We start from the raw sequence: 19726 nt of genomic DNA, 5'->3' as shown, positions 1-19726 counted from the left end.
GGATGTGGGGAGGAGGGGCGGTGGTTGAGGAAAGCGAGGCGAGGCAGAGCTGATTGAGATTCGGGCCTCCAGAGCTGCAGGCTCGCTGCTGCTGCTGCTGCTGCTGGGAGCTCAGGGAGAACACGCTCAGTTATTGGAATTCTTTTTTTTTTTTTTCTAATGAATTAATTCTTCTCATCCAATTTAGGTGAAGATGAAAAGAGAGCAGAGCTGCAAGCATCAAATTTAGCTTTTCGTTGACCGGGCCTGGACCGTTCTGTTCTGTACGGTTAATATCGGACATGTAATATATTATGTTTTTTTGTTGTTTTTTTTTTTCCTCTTGTTTGGAGAGTCTTGTTAACAAAAACCAAACAACACAAATATAAAAAAAACGACATTTCCTGTGTGTGTTATTGGGGATGTTTCACACACATGTAATGATATGATAGCACAAAGAGCCAAAACAGTCCCTTCACACACACACACACACACACACACATAAATGCCCAACCCCCACCGAACAACCACTACATGAATACCAAATCATCTCTCCACTAAATGTACAGAAACAGTGACATGACCCCATGAAACCCCTCGACACTAGCCCACATGGAAGCAGCCATGCTTGTAAATGTACACTAACATGTAAACACTGAGACACAGAATCTGATGGTCTGATATGACATATTGATATACAGATGTCCTGCACTACACCCCTCCCTTCCCTCCCAACCAAAAAAAAAAAACTTTTCATATGTAAATGATGACAAGAATATGAATTAATATCAACATGTGATACATTATAGCATGTTTCGATATGTGCATATGATAAATGTCTCAATGTAAAATTGGTATATATGCAGCAAAAGCCTCTAAATGTTTTTTGCAGAAATTCTTTATTAACAAATTTTGTAAGGCTGAGTGAAATCAGAAAAATGAACACATTAAACATGGTGAAACAGTTATAAAAAAGGCTCTGCTGCTCTTTTAATGGAGCTCTCAAACAATCTGAGCAGTAGACTACAATGGTTACTAGCCGCACTTTGATTCATTAGAGGTTTTCAGTCAATAATAGTTATGTGTCTTTATGTGTACAGCGTTGCATGTACGTGTAAGATAGAGCAAATATATAAGCTCATATTAGCTTATTGCAGATGTATCTGTCCACTGATTAGTAACATTTAGGACATTGCAATACAAAAATGATAAATATTTTTAAGGTAACTTGAGATTTTCCTCAATTACGGGATTATGCGGGACGGGGGACATTGGCCAATATGTCATTCTAATTTTGTTTAGTCTCTCAAATATCAATATTTGTACCAGGCTCAAAATTCTTATATCGTTCTGGCTCTAGTGGGAACCCCTAACTACTGAATCATCTGTATCACATTATTTAGCTTCTAATTCAGCCTTAAAAGTCTGCAAAAAAAGGAAAAAAATGTCATCCAGTGGGCTGAGACTGCTATATTTTATCCTAATTCTGTTTCAACATGATGAATTTGCTCAAAATGAGATCTGACATTAAGGAACAACACTGAAAAAAGCAAATTACTGCCATAGTATCAATAAAAATGGAAGCTGATAGCAATGAATCCTTGATCAGGTTCATTTATATTGGAACATTGTACAACAATCTCAACCCATTGCCACACTTTGTTCATTTCTTTTCAGAAAAAAACTGCTTTTAAATCTCAACAACAGACGAACTTACTTGCTAAAATGAAGATTTTTTTTTTTTTTTTTGCTGTAATGTTTTTTTAATTCGCTTTTTAGTCTCACAGCCCTTGGCAGGTCAGTCAAAAAGTTAATTTCAGACTCTGAACACCACACATGCACACACACACACACACACACACACACAAAGAAGTGAGTGCATACTGTCAAGTCCTGAAAACAAGAGGGCGCATAGCTGTTTAATGTCAGAACAATCTGGTCCGCTGCTGTAGCTCAGGGTTCATGGTACAGGGAACATGGAATCCCTTTAGCTCGGCTGCTCTGCGCTGACAAGGTATCTGGCCTCAGATTCATTTAGACAGTCAGCAGAAGAACACTAAGAGTCAGCTAGCCATCTGGATCAGACTGTAGTGAAGCAGATATTCACTCCGGCACAGGGGGATTCTCTCCCCAAAGACAAAAGCAGATGAGCTCAGCTTTAGTGCTTTCAGAAGACCTCGGTGTCAGGTTTGGATTATCTCACCTGCGCAATTTGTGTTTCCTTTGCTTTTCCAACTTATTTCTGTGCGTCTCTTGCACTGCAAACTGAACCATACTCTTCAAAGATCTTATTCATGTCCCTTAGCAACTGCCTTTGGAGTACCTGAGGGCTTTAAAATCTGCCGATATTTAACATGAGAAATGCCACTGGATTTTAGGGTCTGGGAGAAGGCCGACAAACAGATAAGTGAAGAGAGTAAATATGAGAATATCTGACATTTCTTGCATGAGTTGTAACATCTGAACACTGTTTAGTGCAGATATTTGCTCATAGAAAAATACACGCAGGGTGATTTTTTTTAATATACTGTATATGAAAGATATTTTTATTTTGGGGTTTGGTATGATCGATATGATTGTAGTTAGTTAATTGTGGTTAATTTATAGTTTTACAGCCTTAATGAGTAACACTTGTTTTTAACTTGAATACACCAAAAAAGCATTCAAAACTTGGCTTATAGACTTGTATTGTGAACTGGGCTAGAATCAATTGATCATAATGATAAAGTGACTTGGTAACTATGAGTTTCTCTTTACAGCTAATACAATTGCAATGCAGTCTTGTTCAAGAGGTGCTGGGAAAGATCCACTCTTTCCTTAGAGTGAGAAAGACATGCAATATTGATACAAGTTAAATGACTAAAACAAAAAAGGTCATGCAGTTTTTTTTGTTTTGTTTTATACTCTATAGTAAGAGCCAACAGGTATGATTTGAAAACACAGGGACAAAATCAAACAGGGAGACAAAAAAAAAAAAAAAAAAGAATCAAAGGGTGAAAATGGATTTGATCTTTAACCAGTTAAACACTTCTCCGGGTCCATTATCATAGCTTGTGATCAATTATTCATGGTGGGCCAGCTTTAGGGTCAGGTGTTACCTTTGTAAACATTGGCTTCCCGTGCTGGGTGACCATGGTGCACTGATCACAGTCCAAGGTGATGCAGGAGTTGTGGAAAGACTCCTTGGAGTGTTTGAGGATGTAGTGGAGCTCGGTGACCCCCCCCTCGAACACCGTGCTGAAATAACGGGGGATCAACGTCCGGCCGATTGCTGCAGGGAGACAAAAGAAGAGGCAGAGCTGCTAAATATAGAAGGAGACCAAACGTCAAATGATCTGAAGGGAAGACAGTGGGCTTAGAGAAGAAAGAGGAGGGTGACATCATTAAATACTGCCTCAACCAGGGTATTGCTAATAGACTATAATGATGGTACTACTAGTATTAGGCCTATTACTGCTATTACTACTACTGCAGTGCTTACTGTACAATTTTAAGGCGACAATTGGTTGATACTACAAGTCTGTGTTTTGCATAAGTACAGGCTACTACTGTTACCACTATGATTTAGGGCTGGGTATTATTTGAAATCCTGATCCCTGAGCTCCAGTAAGAATACCAACACAATATTTTTTCAATACCTTAAAGAAATAGTTTATATATATTTTGGGGAAAAACGCTTTCCTGCCAAGAGTTAAATTAGAAGATGCCTCATTTCATGTACTTGTGTTCAGAATGGAGATGGAACCAGAAGGAGATTAGCTTAGTTTAGCATAAAGACTGAAAGCAAAGGGAAACAGCTACCTTGACTTTGTCTCCCATTTTTACATAATGTTTTTATGTAGATTAAACAAATAAAATATAATGTGTTTATTACTGTAGTGAGACTTAGAAGTCCTGCTAAGTGGATACTTGGATAGTTAGCGCTATCCATTTGCTTCTAGTCTTTATGCTAAGCTAAGCTAATTGCATTGTGATTCTAGGTCGTTGCACCAACATGAGATTGGTATCAATCCTCTCCTTTGTAGTAAGATGAACATTTAGCAATATTTCTACAATAAATGTATTTTATTTAACAAAAGAAACCAAATTTCACAGTTTTAAATGTTGTCTAAACACGAGCAGTTGTACAAGATGTTTGCCTTCATAAAACAATCCAAATTGCCACTATTAGTTTTAATCAGAAAGTGTCCAATCCACAAAGTGAAAAAAGAGAATAAATCTGAGCAATCTGAGACATTTTGTTTGGCACCAAAAAAAAAAGTCTTGATTAATGCTAATGCTAGTCCTAAAAGCTGTTATTAGATTTATAAAACAATAATAATGACACAGATGGCAGATATGACAACAGATACTGGATATCACAATGAACACTAACAAATATATTAGCTCCTTATGACATCAACAGCAAGTCAATTAAATTCACATTAATAAAAAAAGAGAGATTAAAGAGGACACAGTGCGAAATGAAAATGGGGAGAATTTGTTGATATTCTCTGAAATGTGTAAAATTTAAAATTGTTTTAATCAAGATAAAAAATGTTTTGGCTGCTTGAGGCTCATTGGAGGCAGCAGACAAAATCTAACTGTGAGAGGAAAGTTTTGCTTTCCTCTTCTTACCTCCTTTTTATAATACAGCATCAACTTAAAAACAGAAGAAGTGATTGTTAAATGCGTTGTCTATTGATTTAACTTCAACCTCTGTACTCATTACAGCTGGATATATAGGAGTCTCTGCTTTTTAGCCTGCTGAACTCCATGTAAGCCTCTCTTAACATATTTTAAGAACATCTGCTATATCCTTAAACATACATATAAAAAGTCCATATTCAAAATACAGATCATGCATTCAGTCTTATTAACAGCTGACAAAGCTTTTAATGACACTGAATAATGAGTGCATGACCATAATCCCATGTATTGATCAAGCAGCAGATGAGATCAATATGTGAATCAAAATTCTCAAAGACATCGTCGGATTGTCTTCAAACTTACTGACTTTAGTGCAACAGCCTTCAAGAAACCTGCTCTCTCTCCAAGAAATACCCAAATCCTTTACTCCTAGATTGAGTCTGATTTTTCCTTGAAACAAGTGTCAAATAAATCTTTCACAGACAGAGGTAAATCCAACACTTTTCAACACATCTGAAGATGAAAGATTTTCTTGAAACAACTGACAAAATCATGAATTTGGTGCTCTCCACCAAATCCACTTCTTCTAAGATATAACACCTTATATATTAGACTCACTTTTGAATATTCTTCATATGAGAGAGACTGCACAGGAGAGAGGAGAGAACTTTCACATATTTCCCGAATAATGTGATTCCATGACTGACTTTAGTATTAAACTGAATTATTAAGATGGACAACTTCTGCAGTGCAAACTTTCCACAGAAGCCTAAAGAGACAATGAGCAGGCTGCATGATGAAAACTGGAGGAGGAGTCAGGGAGGGAGAAAGTGTCTTCAGTGTTTTATAGCCCTCAGGCTTTGTCTGGTTTCCATCTCCTCTGTGTTAGTCGGCTTCAAGGAGAAGAATAGATGATACAGTGAGAGAGGCTTACATTTCCCATTACATTATGGATGCACTGTGATGCAAGATACAGATTCCTCAATACTTGGATGCATTTCATAGCATGAAATTCTGTCCTAAATTGCCTTTCTATTTTGGCGTTTAATTACCGTTTATGAAAATATATACTGTATGTTTCTTTATCAGCCTGTTGTGAACTTTACTAGTTAAATAAAAATGAAATATTCCTGCAGGAATTTCCTCATGAAAAGGTTTCAGCTGCAACACCCTCTCACCTAAACTTCTAGTAGCTTCTCTACATCTGTAACATCACTGAAAATCCCACTCTACCTCTCCCACTAAGAAGTTCAAATCCTGCTCCACATCTCCTATCCACCAGAGTACAGTCCAGGAAGTCAAGTTATTTCTATATTAGAGCTTTTCCTATTATCAGAGTCGAATCATACTGACAAAAATCTACTTGACACACTGCTTAAACTGAACAGCTATGCTATTAAGTACAAAAACCCCTCAAAAATATAACATTTCCACTTCAAAAAATGTTACTTGTTCTATAAAATGATTTTGACACTTGTTTTAAGATAATTATTTGTATTATAAGTTAAAATAGGTTATATTTATTGAGTCATCATGTAATTGCTTGGTCTATGAAATGTACAAAAATGTTCCTATCATAAGTTCCACAGTCGAGGGTAATTTCTTCATCTATTTTATCATCCACCAAATACTCCAAACCCCAAGGATATTCAATTTGCTATCATGAAAAATTATGAAAAACAGACAATATGTTTGAAAGGATATAATAAGCCAATTTAACACTGATCAAAATGAGTGCTGATTATTTCCCTGTCAATTAACGAGTCTATAATCAATTAATTATTTTAACTCTAAAGAAAAGTGTGATTGTAGTCTTGTTAAGATAGATATTTTGCAGTGTGTAGGCACAGCTTTATTTCGGTGCCTGGAAATAATAACGAGAGTTGAAAGTGAAGAATTAGATGTTAATGCAAATAATTTATTCGGATTATAAAACCAGATTTTCATCCTACTATGTAGCAGCGTCAAACAGCTTTCACTTAGGACAAAATCTGCAGCCTCTTTTGGTAACTGCAGAGATCAATATTGCAGTTTCTGTTAGTTGTTGAGCAGCTGTGCAGACCCAATCTGCAGAACGAGCCATACCATCTCCATCAACACTTCTTAGCAGCACATTCCTCCTTAAACATCTCGTTCAAACCTTTATTTTTCCATCTATAGGGCTTCTGCTGAACACAGATACTCATTTTCAGCAACACCCTGCTTCACACACTTGCGCATACATACATGCCTGAGTGCTGCACCGCAACCACAGGCTTCAAACATCTCTGGGCTGTTCCACTTGAGCAACTTGACTTGCTCAAGGGCACCTCAGCTACTACTCATTCATTAGGCTGCACTGGAGATCTCAACCAGCAACTGTTTGGTCCTAAAGTGGCATTTTTGCTGCTTGTTGTGAACTTTTAATGTTCCTTCTCTGTTCTTACAGTACAATCTGATTTATTTAAGTGTCATGCCATCTTGTGGCCAATCTCTCATATGATTATAAGACATCCTTGGAGACACTGATACATGCAAATATGACTTTATTGTAAAGAAAATTAATAATACAAGAACTGTGGTGAGGATGAGGTAATGCCATAATATGTTATTGATATGGTTTTGTGTTATTTCATGTGAAAAGTACCAACTATACTTCTGGAATGTTTTGTTCATATGCACTATATATGTATATGTACTATGCTCTATACACTATCAATATTCCTTTGTCCCTAGTGCAATATGCATGCTTAACTTGCACAACAGCTAATTGTTACCTTGCACCTGTGCACATTTTGCTCACACTTAGCACCATAGCAGTTTATCTTATCCAATCCTATACGCAAAATCCATCCTTTTTTCCACAGATTTTATGTGTGTGCTATCCTATACAAAACCCATCTTTCATTGATTTTTATTGTGGTACTGTTTGTGTGTATTTTTTATAGTATATCTGTGCTCTGCTGCAAGCCGAATTTCTCCCAGTGGGACCATAAAGTACTGAACTGAACTGATTCCTTTTTAAATGGAAAGGATTTGCTTCACACATATTAATTTGCAACAACACACAAGTGACAGACTTTCACATCTGGACATTGCTCTCAATATGCTTGTACTTTTATCTCAACCGTTCTACTAGGAATTATGTTTTATATCCTATTTATTTGTTTTGCTGGTTATGTTTTGAAGGGAAACACAAATGCTGACAGGATTATATTAAGATGGAAAATTGCTGTGTTTTCATACTGCACAGAGGTCAAAGAGAGGTGGTCAGGGTGGATGGCTGCAAGAGTGTGACTCTAGAGTTCATATCCTGAGTCCTGTGTACAGTATGGTTACGTTTAGGCAACAGAAGCAATCCACATACTTTAAAGCCTTTAAGAGAATTGTAGCTAAATGTCAATGCAGCAAACTCATCCTCACTCATGTTTCAACTCAATCTTCAATTCTTTAGTATTTCAGTAAAAGTCGAAATCGCTCCAAAACCTTAACCAACATGTAATCTTACATGACAGGGTTGCCAAGGGGTTCCACTGCAGTAACATTATGTACTACCAGCTACAGAGCTGAACAAGCAGCCGACTGCACAGGAAACCAACCAACCAGCTGCCAGTCTAAACACCTGAACACCACACTGACAGTGTTGAAATAAATAATGAAAAGTCTTAGATTAAAATCTTTGAAATCTACTGCAGAGGTTCTTGATCTAGTAGAGCTGTGGGGATAATATCGTAAAATGTATATGTCAGGTAAAAAAAAAGGTTGACTAGCCACTTAGTGCTTGCTTTTTAACCAGGGCAGCCCTTAAAACATTGTGAGTGTATTTTTCTTCTTCTTTGATTTATCTTCCTTTTGGCATTGCTAGTTCAACTGGGAATCAACCCTCTAATCCTGGCAAGGTTAGTGACCCAGTCTGTCCACGGAGCTAAACTGGTCTGTTAAATACCAGCAAAAACAAAACAACTACAGAGAAAATCCTGACTTTGGGATTATGAAGAGGAGCATGTTGGGATTTCCTTTAGCCTCTCGTTCCTCGCCTAGTGGAACTGCTCCTCTGCATTTTCCTGCCTGTCAAATCGCTGTCATTAGAACACTGCTGGAAAAAAAAAAATCGGGACAGCCACATTATCCAACAGCACATGGCCTCTGATTTCAAGCAGAAATAATCCATCTTAGAGTCAACACTCTGTTGGCTAGAATTATGCTCTTTCTCCCCTTCCCCCAGGGTGGGTGGGTGGTCAGGAGGAGATGTGTGAGTGTGTGTACATGTGTGTATGTGTGTGTGTGTGTGTGTGTGTATGCGTGTGGAGGGGGAGGAGGGAGACTGAAGCCTGGGAATAAAACTTCATTTAGAAGTGCAATGTCCCCAAAGACAGTGGCTCAAGAGGCTCTTGAGGTCAGACCTGAATGGTAGAGCTTCAGACTAGAGAAAGAGAGAGGGAAAGAGAGAGAGGGAGAGAGAGAGATGGGGATGATGTTGGTGGTTGGGTATGGGCGAGGGTGCAGTGGGGGTGGGGTGGGGGGGTGTACCCGTGACTGGCATGTTTTTCAAATTCGATAAAGTCAGGCATGACTAAATAACACATAAAATGTTTGGCATCGTGAGCAGTGGCTGGGGGAAGAAGAGAGAGGGAGGGTGAACTGCCGGGTCCGCTCAGTGTGGATGACTGTGTAAATGATGCTCTCTCTCCCCTTCTCTCTCTCTCTCCAATTCTCTCTCTCCCCTTCTCTCTCTCTCTCTCTCTCTCCTTCTCGCTCTCTCGCTTGCACTGCACTCTCTCATCCTCTCTTTCTCTATCTCGCTGCCTGCCTCGCTCGGTCTACACCACAGTTGAAAAACAAAGTACGTCTAGGAGTGGAGCTGACTGCTAATGCGGAGGAGCTCTGAGGAGACGAGGAGGGGGAGGAGGAGGAAGAGTAGGAGGAGGAGGTGTGTAGGGTAGAAGGGTGGTGGTGGTGGTGGGGGGCTGGGACAGAAAAAAAATGAGAGAGGGATGAAAGAGAGAGAGAGAGAGAAACAGAGAGAGCAAGGGAGAAAAAACTAGGAGGGAAGATGAAAAAAATAAGGTCTTGTCAATGAGGGGAAGAAGACACAGTGATGGGTTATAGGAGCGAGAGAGTGAGAGAGGGGAGGGAGGGAGGGTGTGTGGGTGAGGTAGGCTCAGGTGATACGCAGATCTGCTTCTTGCCCACCTCACCAAGCCATGCAGGGGTTTTGGTTGCGTCTCCTCAACCAAAACTGTCCTAATAAAACCCAGTGTGCGTAGCCCGGGGTGACAGAGTGATAGATAAGCATGTAATGCTAGCCATGCTAGCAAGTCTTGGATCATTTCAAGCACAGTAGTCTTGTGTTTCTCTTCAGATAGTTTTTAGGCTGAAGTTCAAATATTTTCTAGGCTCTCTAACTCTTTATTTACATTTAAGGCAAACACTTGAGCAGACTTGGCAATAAATAAGCAGTCTTCAGTGTCTTGCTCAAGGGCACTTTTAAAGGAAATCAAGCAATGGTCCATCAATTCAATCCTTTCGTACTGAACACAGTTTTTTCACTGAGCTAACATAGAGTCTGACCTATATATCAGTTAGCCAATAGTATTGGCTCATATTAGCCTATAATAGATATATTGATATTGGTGTATATGTTGTCTGATATGTGCCAATTCTTTTAATTATTTTTACATTTGTACAGGGAACATTTTATGTAAGTTTGATCCTTTTTCTTAATTTAAGTTTAATATACACAATTTGATTTTTGTTGATAAACTTAATAAGCTTTGTCATAAGTTATGTGTATATATAAGATTATCAGCAGATATATCAAAATCAGAATGTTTTTGCTCCCTAATATCAGTATGTGCATTGGCCAACAAATTCATAATCGGTCAGGCCCTAATTAAAACCCCTGAAAACTCAGTTTCAAAAATAATTTTCTATAACGTTAAAGATCCCTTCAGACATGCTTTAACATGTAAAAGTACTGTGCCGCTTCAAGGAGTAATTTGTGTCTGATGTGGTCTTTCCACAAAAAAAAGTTTAATTACCTCGTTAAAAATGTCCTCCTTCTCCCTCATTGAAAAATCCAGAATCTATGAATATGCAAATATTCTTCATTTCGAGTGAAGTTCAAGTGCTGGACACAGGATGTGTCCTACTTCACTGTGAAGTCCATTCTCACTGTATGCATCCACATGTTTTGTGTAAGCTGCACAGTGGATCCCCATTTGGCTCCCAGCTAGTTCTGATGTCACAAATCATGCTTGCAAGTGGGTAATATAGGCTAGAAAATATAAGCCTTAATAGCCTAATAATAAGCCTTCGCTAAGTTTACTGCTGGCTATTGTGCACCTTACACTGTACTCTGGTTAAATATATAACACCTGTGTCAGCAGTTTCAAATACAACCTGACCAGGCTCACTTAAGGTGGACCCACTATTCTCTTTTTAGTGACAATCACAGCTGCAAGCATGATGTTCTGATGCTGCCTCACACATAACATTTCCCCCTTAAGAAGAGAAATACCTAAATATCTTTCTAGTGTCAAAATCATGTACATGCTGCACTGCTGCTGAAACTCAAATTTTCACTTCAAATAGCAATAAGCAAAACGACTTTTAAGTTTTTATGACTAAAGATGCAACAATCAAAAGTTAAAGTTAGGAAAAAAAACATTCTCAGTTCATACTTTCTCCAAGTTCAACGTCAAAAACTGCTTAATCAGGACTGTGTGGGTGTGTTTTGATCACTGTTCATTGACAGTGCAGGCAACACAATCAATCAGCCTCACATCTGTCAACAATTTTTGCTATTTTTCTTTTCAACTGAGCTCATCCACTTTAAACGTGGGAAAATATTAAATAACCAAAACTGTTACAACTTGACTAAAAAGTGTGTTCATCTAGGATCCAGCAGCTTATACTAAGACGATAATTGATAAAATTAAGAAAAACTGGACACTACATCTCAATATGGCACCCTTTGATGACCCAGAAGTTTTGATGGGCATGATTAAAAATGGAAAGATGAATCAAACAAAATAACAAAAATGACCAAAATAACTGTGGCGCATTCAGTTGACTTACTTTGCCTCGCCAAAATAAAATATATTGAATTTTGATTTATGTGAAACTGAGAAACCAATTCAAGTTGGAACCAGTGAATGTTTAGATTTCTGCTTGATGAATACCTTTTAGTCAATTAACAGATTTGTTGTTGCTCATTTTCAGTTGATTGAGCAATTGATTAATTGGCTAATAATTTATGCGCTAATTACAGTGTACTGTGGGCAAGGGAAGGAGCAGATTTGAGCTCAAAACAAGTGGAAGGAACTGTGCAGTAACTGCTGCTACCAACAAAAAAAAAAGAAAGACGGGAGAAGGAAATATTAACGTCATGCAAAAGCAACGCACTAAAACCAAAATATGGTTAATAAAAAGTATACTCAGAAGATTTAGTCAGTGTGAACAGAAGGGAAAGCTCCACAGAAACATGAGAGAAAAAGTTATGAGCACAATCATTCACCTTAGTGCCAAAAAATAAGAGCCTGATCAGCCCCATGTTGTTGCCCCATGTTGAAAATACTGTCATTTATCTTTTAATAAGCAGTCAGATTCCACACTCGCTAACAGAGCACAAGCTGAACAAACTTCAGATGGAAAACTGCAGTAGGACAGAAAAAAAAAAAAAAAACTTGCATGGAGTCCTGATGAGATGAGATGACATACAGTATATTTGTTGGGGATCTTATTTACTTTTCTATCCTCTCCACCTCACCCCTCTCCCCTCTCCCCTCTCCCCTCTAAACTCTCTCTTTCTCTCTCTTCTTCTTCTACATGCGTTTTTCTTTTTCCTGCACCGTGCTGATTGGCCCGTCTTCAGACGCGGGGCACTCCAGAGATACAGATTAGCTGGCACTTGTTTGGGCGAACACGACAAGCAGCATATGCCTCTCAAGTAATGTGTACCCAAACATGCAATTTACAAATAATTAACGCGGTGTTAATTAGTCACATTAATTCATGCCACTTTGTTGGGATTGTTTCCCCCTGTCGGTCCCCAGGACTCCTGCCAGAAACGTCAGCCAGCGAGACAGCAAGAGTGATTTTTTCTGCTCCGAAGCGAGAGAGCAGGCCGTCAGAAGAAAGAAAGGCCACTGGCTGGTATACACTCATACAGTCGCGCACACATGAACACACACACCAAATACACACACACACACAATGAGCACACATAGAGCACATACAGGCCCATACAAATGTTCAAGAGGACATTCAACCCCCATATGCAAAGTAATACCCATCACCCATTTATGGGCACAACTAGGCTACACATCAACTAATCTAACAGTCACAATAGGCAGATGTATGTGTTCATGTCTGTGATAAATGCAGGGGAAAAAAAACAAACAAAAAACATCATTTTTTTTTTTACTGTAAACAAATCTCGCAAATCCCATCAAAAGATCAAAATCAACAATTATTTCCTATACTTCCCATCTCTGTCGGCTTCAAGCTCATCGGTTCAAGTAAAAAAACAACAACTTTTAACTCTTTAAAATGGCTAAGTGATTTCGTAAGACAGCTGGACACAGTGTAGTTTTTTGGCAAATATTACACAAACAGGAGTTAATAGTGCTTTTGTTAGGGACTATCTTCAGCTGCAGATTAAAACACATTTGGAGCTCCAGTGAATATTTAAAGTAGCAGGATGGTGTATGTGAGATTGACTGAAAATGAACTATGGTTTGTGTGTTCATGGTAATGAAGGAATATGCAACCGTGGGCAACAGTGAGGTGCGCTGATGTGTTTTTAATAACTTTTGGACAACAATGGAGCTCAATGGCACAGAGAAATAAGATACATCAGCCTTTAGATACACAGACACTACTTATAATACTGGTTTTGATCATTTCATGGGATTTGCTGACTGTGAGAAATATAAAGAATATCACCAGACTTATCCATTGTTCTTTTTTTTAAAAAACATTTCTATTTTCCATAACAATACCAAAGCAATAGTTTGTTTTATGCCTTGCTGTGAGCAATACAAACCTTGTTTTTCATCCAACAATTCAAGCCAAATTTTCAAATTAAATATTGCTATTCAAGAACTACAAACTGAAACTAACAGCAATTATGAGTGAAACCAGGAATTATCTTATTAGAGAATAAATAAACAAAACAACAAATCTGACCATGCCAAGTTTTTGTTCTTTTCGATATTTCGTGCCAAAATCACATTTTTTTTAGCTTCAAAACCCAACCGTAGAGTCTGTTTGGTTAAATACTAGCAAAGCATAGATTTAAGTGTGTTTTGTTGTGATTTTATTTTATTTTTTATGCCTATTATTATATACTGTGATGTACTGTTGAGCAGTTGTGTGAGTGAGTTAGTACAGTATGCCTGCCAGTGTGTTTAGTATGCAGAATAGGTGCACTGTGTATACATAAGGGGTTTTTCCATGTGCATACTTTATATGCATTCTTCTGTGGTTCTCAGTGTGTACATACTGTATTCATATGCTTGCTGTCATGTACCTCTTTGTGTGTGTGTGTGTGTGTGTGTGTGTGTGTGTGTGTGTGTGTGTTGCTGCCTGTGTGTGTTAGTCTTCCATATCTGTGTTTGTACATGCAGGATAGCAGTGTAGAGCTACAGTATACGCTGTGTTGCTAAATTTGTGTTGTCCACTACCACACACACACACTCACACTCACATACAGCATATACATTTACAGTAATGAAGCACCTAGGGAGTACAGAGGCAGCTAGGTAAACAATATGTACACCCACATGCATGAACAAAAATAGCCATATGTAAACATGCACTGATGCACTAGGAAACATACAGCAAGTGAACTGTACCATCACCTCTTCTATCTCTCTTGAGTAAATAGACCATCCATTTCTATGTTAATAGATTTAAGATTCTGTATAACCAAAGAATGGTTACATTTAATTTAAGACACATTCTTATAAAGCAACTTACAGAGAATATTTAAAATTTTAAGTATGAATTTTTATATTTATAATATAAAAATAGGTGACAAATACTAACAACTTTATGGAACTATAAACCATAAATTGATTAAACCATCCCTTATGACACTGTAGCTGTGTCCCAATTCAGCGGATGCATCAACCGTTGTTAAATGGGGTGGTCTAGCCTTCAGAAGACTTCCTGGTTTGCGTCACCAGATGTTCCCGCCCATACCGTTACGTCACGTTTTCTGAAGCCCAGGCCCACGGAAATAAGAAAGAAAGAACAAAAGGAAGTGAAAGAGTAGAAGCAGCTCCGCCGGCTGCCATTTTTTTTTCGGGACTGAGCAGCGACGCACAAAGGATCTTGGGATAGGGGAGGCCGTGAAGGATAGTAGCGGTGTATCCTCCAAAAAGAGGGAAAAGAAGGACGCATTTGAAGGGTGCATTCGAAGGAGCCTTCGAATTGGGACAGCCTCGAATGCGTCCTTCGAAAGATGCAGCCCCTGAATTGGGACACAGCTTGTATGTCAATTTTTTTGACATGTTTCTGCAAGTGAGGAACATAATTCCCACCACGTCACCTGCATGATCTTCATGCTAAACGCCTCAAATATTCAATCAAATATGCTTCAAACCAGCAATAAGAGGTCTAAGTGCAAATACTGTAGTTCAAAGTCAAAGCGACTCCAGAATTTTTAGTGCTAAACCAATTATCAGGTATCAATCTTTTCATGAAGTTGAGAATAAGAGTCTGAAGCCATGTCTGGTTGAAACTTTAATAACTATAAAAGAATGATCAGCAAACTGTCACTAAACATCCTCAATGTGGCAGCAAACACAAGGCGAGTTCTACAATAATAAAGTCATTACCTGAAAACCATTACTTAAAGTTCATCACTCAGTATCTACAAAATACAGACAATCTGCTGTGATGAAGGGCAATCATTTTGTGAGCACCAGATTAAAGCTACTACATTCCTCTGAGAAGTACCATTATTTGTGTCTAATTTTGTTCTATCAATCATTGCTGCAAAAAAAAAAAGATGCAGCCATTTTTGTTTTTTCTGAATGGCGTTATCTCAATTTGAAGTGAAACTAGTCAAACTCAGAACACTCAGACTTGTCAGCGCTGTTCGTTCAACCTGTCCAGCTCGTTGATGAGTGAAGCGCATACTGGTGGAGAGAACAGCTCACAGAATGAAGCCAAATTAAAAAGCGGGGGGGGGGGGGGGAAAGAAGAAAGAGGCGAGAAAGTCGGGAGATACTCAGTGGGCGATTATGCAGCAAATGCAGCTCTCCGCAGTGCAGGAGAGAAAAGGATGGAAATGAGGCGGGGGGGGGGGGGCAAGGAGAAATTGTGGATGATCCATAATGTCTGCATCCTGCAAATATTCATCAGACAATCGCTGCTTCATCTGAATTGAACTCAATTGGTAGAAGAAGGTACTTACAGGTGTTGGGAGTTCACTCTCTAGGACACTAACACTTACAGGGTGAGAGGTTCAATTCCCTCTGTGGCTCCATGGTAAAACCAAGGGACTAATGGTGCAAGGTTTAGTGTGATAGTTCGTGTTCCTCTGTTAAATGCAGACTTTTCCTCTTTCAACATTTATCTCTGCTAGGAGTGGGTGGTGTGTATAAAGTAACAGTACCTACCATAATATAAGTGTGTAATGGAAATTCTTATTTTTTAATTCAAACTTTTAACTAAATAAAACAGACTTGTATGTCAGTAACTCATCATACTTCATCACTTGTGTGCAAAAATGGTATCATTTTGACGTTGCCATAAAGAAGTCCTGTTTATTTTTCGCAACATTGCACATAATTACCAAATATAACTAGATCCATCAGAGGAGTAAATACCACAATATAATTAGTGGTGACAAATTACACATTTCCTATGTCTTCATTTTAAAGCTTTTTTTATGTTTATTATTTATGTACTAAACTAGGTGTATATTATTCTTTACTTTTGACTTATTTTTGGTCTCATGGCTCTTTTTTAGGTTTTCCTTGTTCAATAAGTTAGTTTTCCTTGGAGTATCTACAGCAGCAGGACTGTAAGTGTGACTGAGTCAAAATAAACTACAGTGGTTATGTTCATCATGAAGGAACATGTCATTAATATGATTTCTGTGCTGTTCTTAGACTGCAATGGAGCTCTATATTACTGAGTCATGTCACGTCATGTTATCATGATGTAATATCACCTCATGTCACACTAAATGAAGAAGTAACACAAGCTGACATTTGGGGATTGCTGGCAGAAGCTCATGTATATCATGTAGTGTTTGAAGTGGTGTATGTTTTCCCAGTGGACTGTCTTTACACTTGTGCTCTACATTTTTACATTCTAAGACGTTCAGCTTTCTCTCAAGTGATGCAAGTCCCCAGTGGTTAAAATGACTGAGTAGGGATTTAGTGACTCTCTCTCTCCCTCTCCCTCTCTCTCTCTCTTTCTCTCTTTCTCTCTCGAGGATCATCACTTACTAGATGGTCACTATACCCGCAGGGCTAGCTGGACAACACTTAACCTATACATAAGACCAGGCTAAAGCAAAGAGATTATGGGTCCTGAAAAGCAGAGCAGATCAACAGGCTCAGATAGGTCGTATTGATTTTTTAAATTTTTTTTATTTTTTTATCCTGTGATGTGTGTACAAACCGACGCTTGCTTGGACCTACAGTATGTGTTGTAATCAATACGCTAAGCTAAAAATACTATTACATTTGATTATTACCCCTTGGTGCGAGCTACTGTTGATGATCGGTGAGAGGAGAGATGCATGGATGAAAACCGAACTGACATATTGATCTGTGGGCTTAATCAATAGTTGAGCAGAGGCTACACTACTTGGCAAACAAATGTCTGTCTGCATCGACTCATATCTCTATCTAAATACCAATCATGAGCTACCATTACTGGGTCAGCCGGGAGGGGGTATTAGATCATTGGCAAACTTATTAAGTCAACTCAAGTTAACTATTTGCCAAGCCTCTGACAAACAGGATTATTGCAATGTGCATCACAGAGGACATGAACACAAAGATGCAAACAAGACAAAAAGGAGAATCTTGATAGATTCAGATTATTTCAAGTTTATCTTCATGCAACAGTCACAGGCCCCAACTCTCTGTGCATTGATAGATACTAGTTACTGGTCTCTGTAATCATTCCTGATATCCATGCTGGCTTTGAAGCAATGCCTGAGTAGTGTGACTCCACTCTGTGCAAAAATGCATTCAAAAGTTAAGCTGGAGCTAATATGAGGTGTCAGCAGTCTGAGTAATGGCTTACTTACAGTTGTGTGTTAAGAGGTTACAGCAAAGCTAAGTATACGCAGGTAGCTGCTACAGCTATGACGTAGTAGACCACAATACGCAGTGACTCATCAGGTATGGGTGTTTGTGTTTTCTCCTACACATTTCCGGTAGAGACTGTGAACGGTGAAGACCACATACAGCATGTTGTGCTTTTGCAACATAGCGTGAAACTGTAAAGGCATGGAGACCTGAGATTGGTACTTGGCATGTTGTAGAGGTATTAAGCTGATATTCTGGTCTCTTTTAAAAGTTCTGCTTCCAAAGTTTGTTCAAAACATCTCAAAAGTTTCCCATGTCAGCATCTCCTCAGTGACATTGAGAAAATTTTAAGCAAGACTCAGTAATCTCCTTTTCAGTAATACATAGTCAAGTCAAAAATCATCCAAACTAACCTTCTGCTCACTGTATTCACCACTCTCCATCACTGTGAATGTACTGTAGGAAAGGTAGTTGCCTAGTTGGTCTCGTATTCAGTAACAATAGAAAGCAAACCTCGCTATACTCGCTTTATATCAAACAGTGAATAAATAAATTCAAACACAATTACTATAGGGAATGTAATTGAAGCACAATATAATTTTTGTCTAGTGCTACAGTCAACAGGCAAAAGCCTATTCTGTGGGTATTTACAGTGAGCCTGCTTTCATTCTTTATGTTAAGTATAAAAGCAGCTTTAGCCAAATTCTGGGTATCTTCCAAAGTTACAATTACTGTATTTTAGTGTAAAATTATCTCTTTGTTTTACTGGAAAGTCTTTCCTTGTTGAGATGACAAAGTGATACTCCAAATAGTTGTATATAGGTTTGTTGCAGCAGCAGCAGCCAGGATGAAGATGCACACTTCATTTGATTGAAGCTTCTTAATACCTTTGACTGAACTTTAGAATAACCTTTTGTACAAAATGAGGATGGCAGATTTTGTTCTTCATCCTTGAAGGTGTACTTGCATGAGGGAGGGATCTCTTCACAGCCAGTATGGATAGGAGGAACAATTACACCAGCCCAAATTGTCATATACTTACGTATGTGAGAATCATATTAACATCCTTAAAGATACATGACCAAAGTAAGAGTGACTTTGCATATTGGCAAAAAGACAACTTACAGTACAGTAGATCTAGTGTCCTAATACAGTAGATAATATTATATATTCTAGAGGAATACTTACACATACACATAGTGGGGCATGCACACGCACACACACACACACACGCACACAAACATGCAGCAGAATGTGGGAATCACTGCCCAGAACATGAAATATTCATCAGTCATAAAACTTTAATTCTCTCTCTCTCTCTCTCTCTCTCTCTCTCTCTCTCTCTCTCTCTCTCTCTCTCTCTCTCTCTCTCTCTCTCTCTCTCTCTCTCTCTCTCTCTCTCTCTCTCTCTCTCTCTCTCTCTCTCTCTCTCTCTCTCTCTCTCTCTCTCTTTCTCTACTTCCTGTCATTTTAGGGGCTGCTGTATTCTATTTTGTGAAGTAAACACTCACTACCACCCCACTACCCCTGGAATGAAAAACAATAATAGATTTCATTAAAAACCCCTTTTGCACAACTGTCCAAACGCACGAGCCAAAGCACATCATTAAGAAGCTGCTGCATTTCAGATGGAGGAAACATCTGTTCTCATAGTTCAAAATTACATTTTAAAAAGGAAAGCTGCTGGGTGGCAAAGCCAGGAACGGTCCACTTCTAATACGGTGATGCTGAGTTTCAAAGGTTCCCCATTATCGAAGTTATTGTCACTTTAATCATGTGTTCAAACTGTGACAAGGAAGACATGCCAATGCATCAATATACTAAAACAAAATAAAAATTAAAAAAAGATTTCAGAT

At 38.5% G+C, this 19726-nt stretch overlaps 1 protein-coding gene across 2 annotated transcripts in view; it reads right to left on the bottom strand.

Moving 5' to 3' along the window:
- Nucleotides 1-19726, bottom strand: part of ldb2a (LIM domain binding 2a) — a 92470-nt gene that overhangs the window by 29181 nt on the left and 43563 nt on the right. For both annotated transcript variants that reach the window (XM_053324073.1, XM_053324074.1), the window contains exon 3: nt 3078-3250. In XM_053324073.1, the coding sequence (XP_053180048.1) occupies nt 3078-3250 (173 nt within the window). The remainder of the gene's footprint in view (nt 1-3077; nt 3251-19726) is intronic.

Source organism: Scomber japonicus, chromosome 8 (assembly GCF_027409825.1).
Source record: "Scomber japonicus isolate fScoJap1 chromosome 8, fScoJap1.pri, whole genome shotgun sequence".
Classification (NCBI taxonomy): domain Eukaryota; kingdom Metazoa; phylum Chordata; class Actinopteri; order Scombriformes; family Scombridae; genus Scomber; species Scomber japonicus.
Note: the sequence above shows the minus strand (reverse complement) of the source record. Positions and strands in the feature narration are given on the sequence as shown.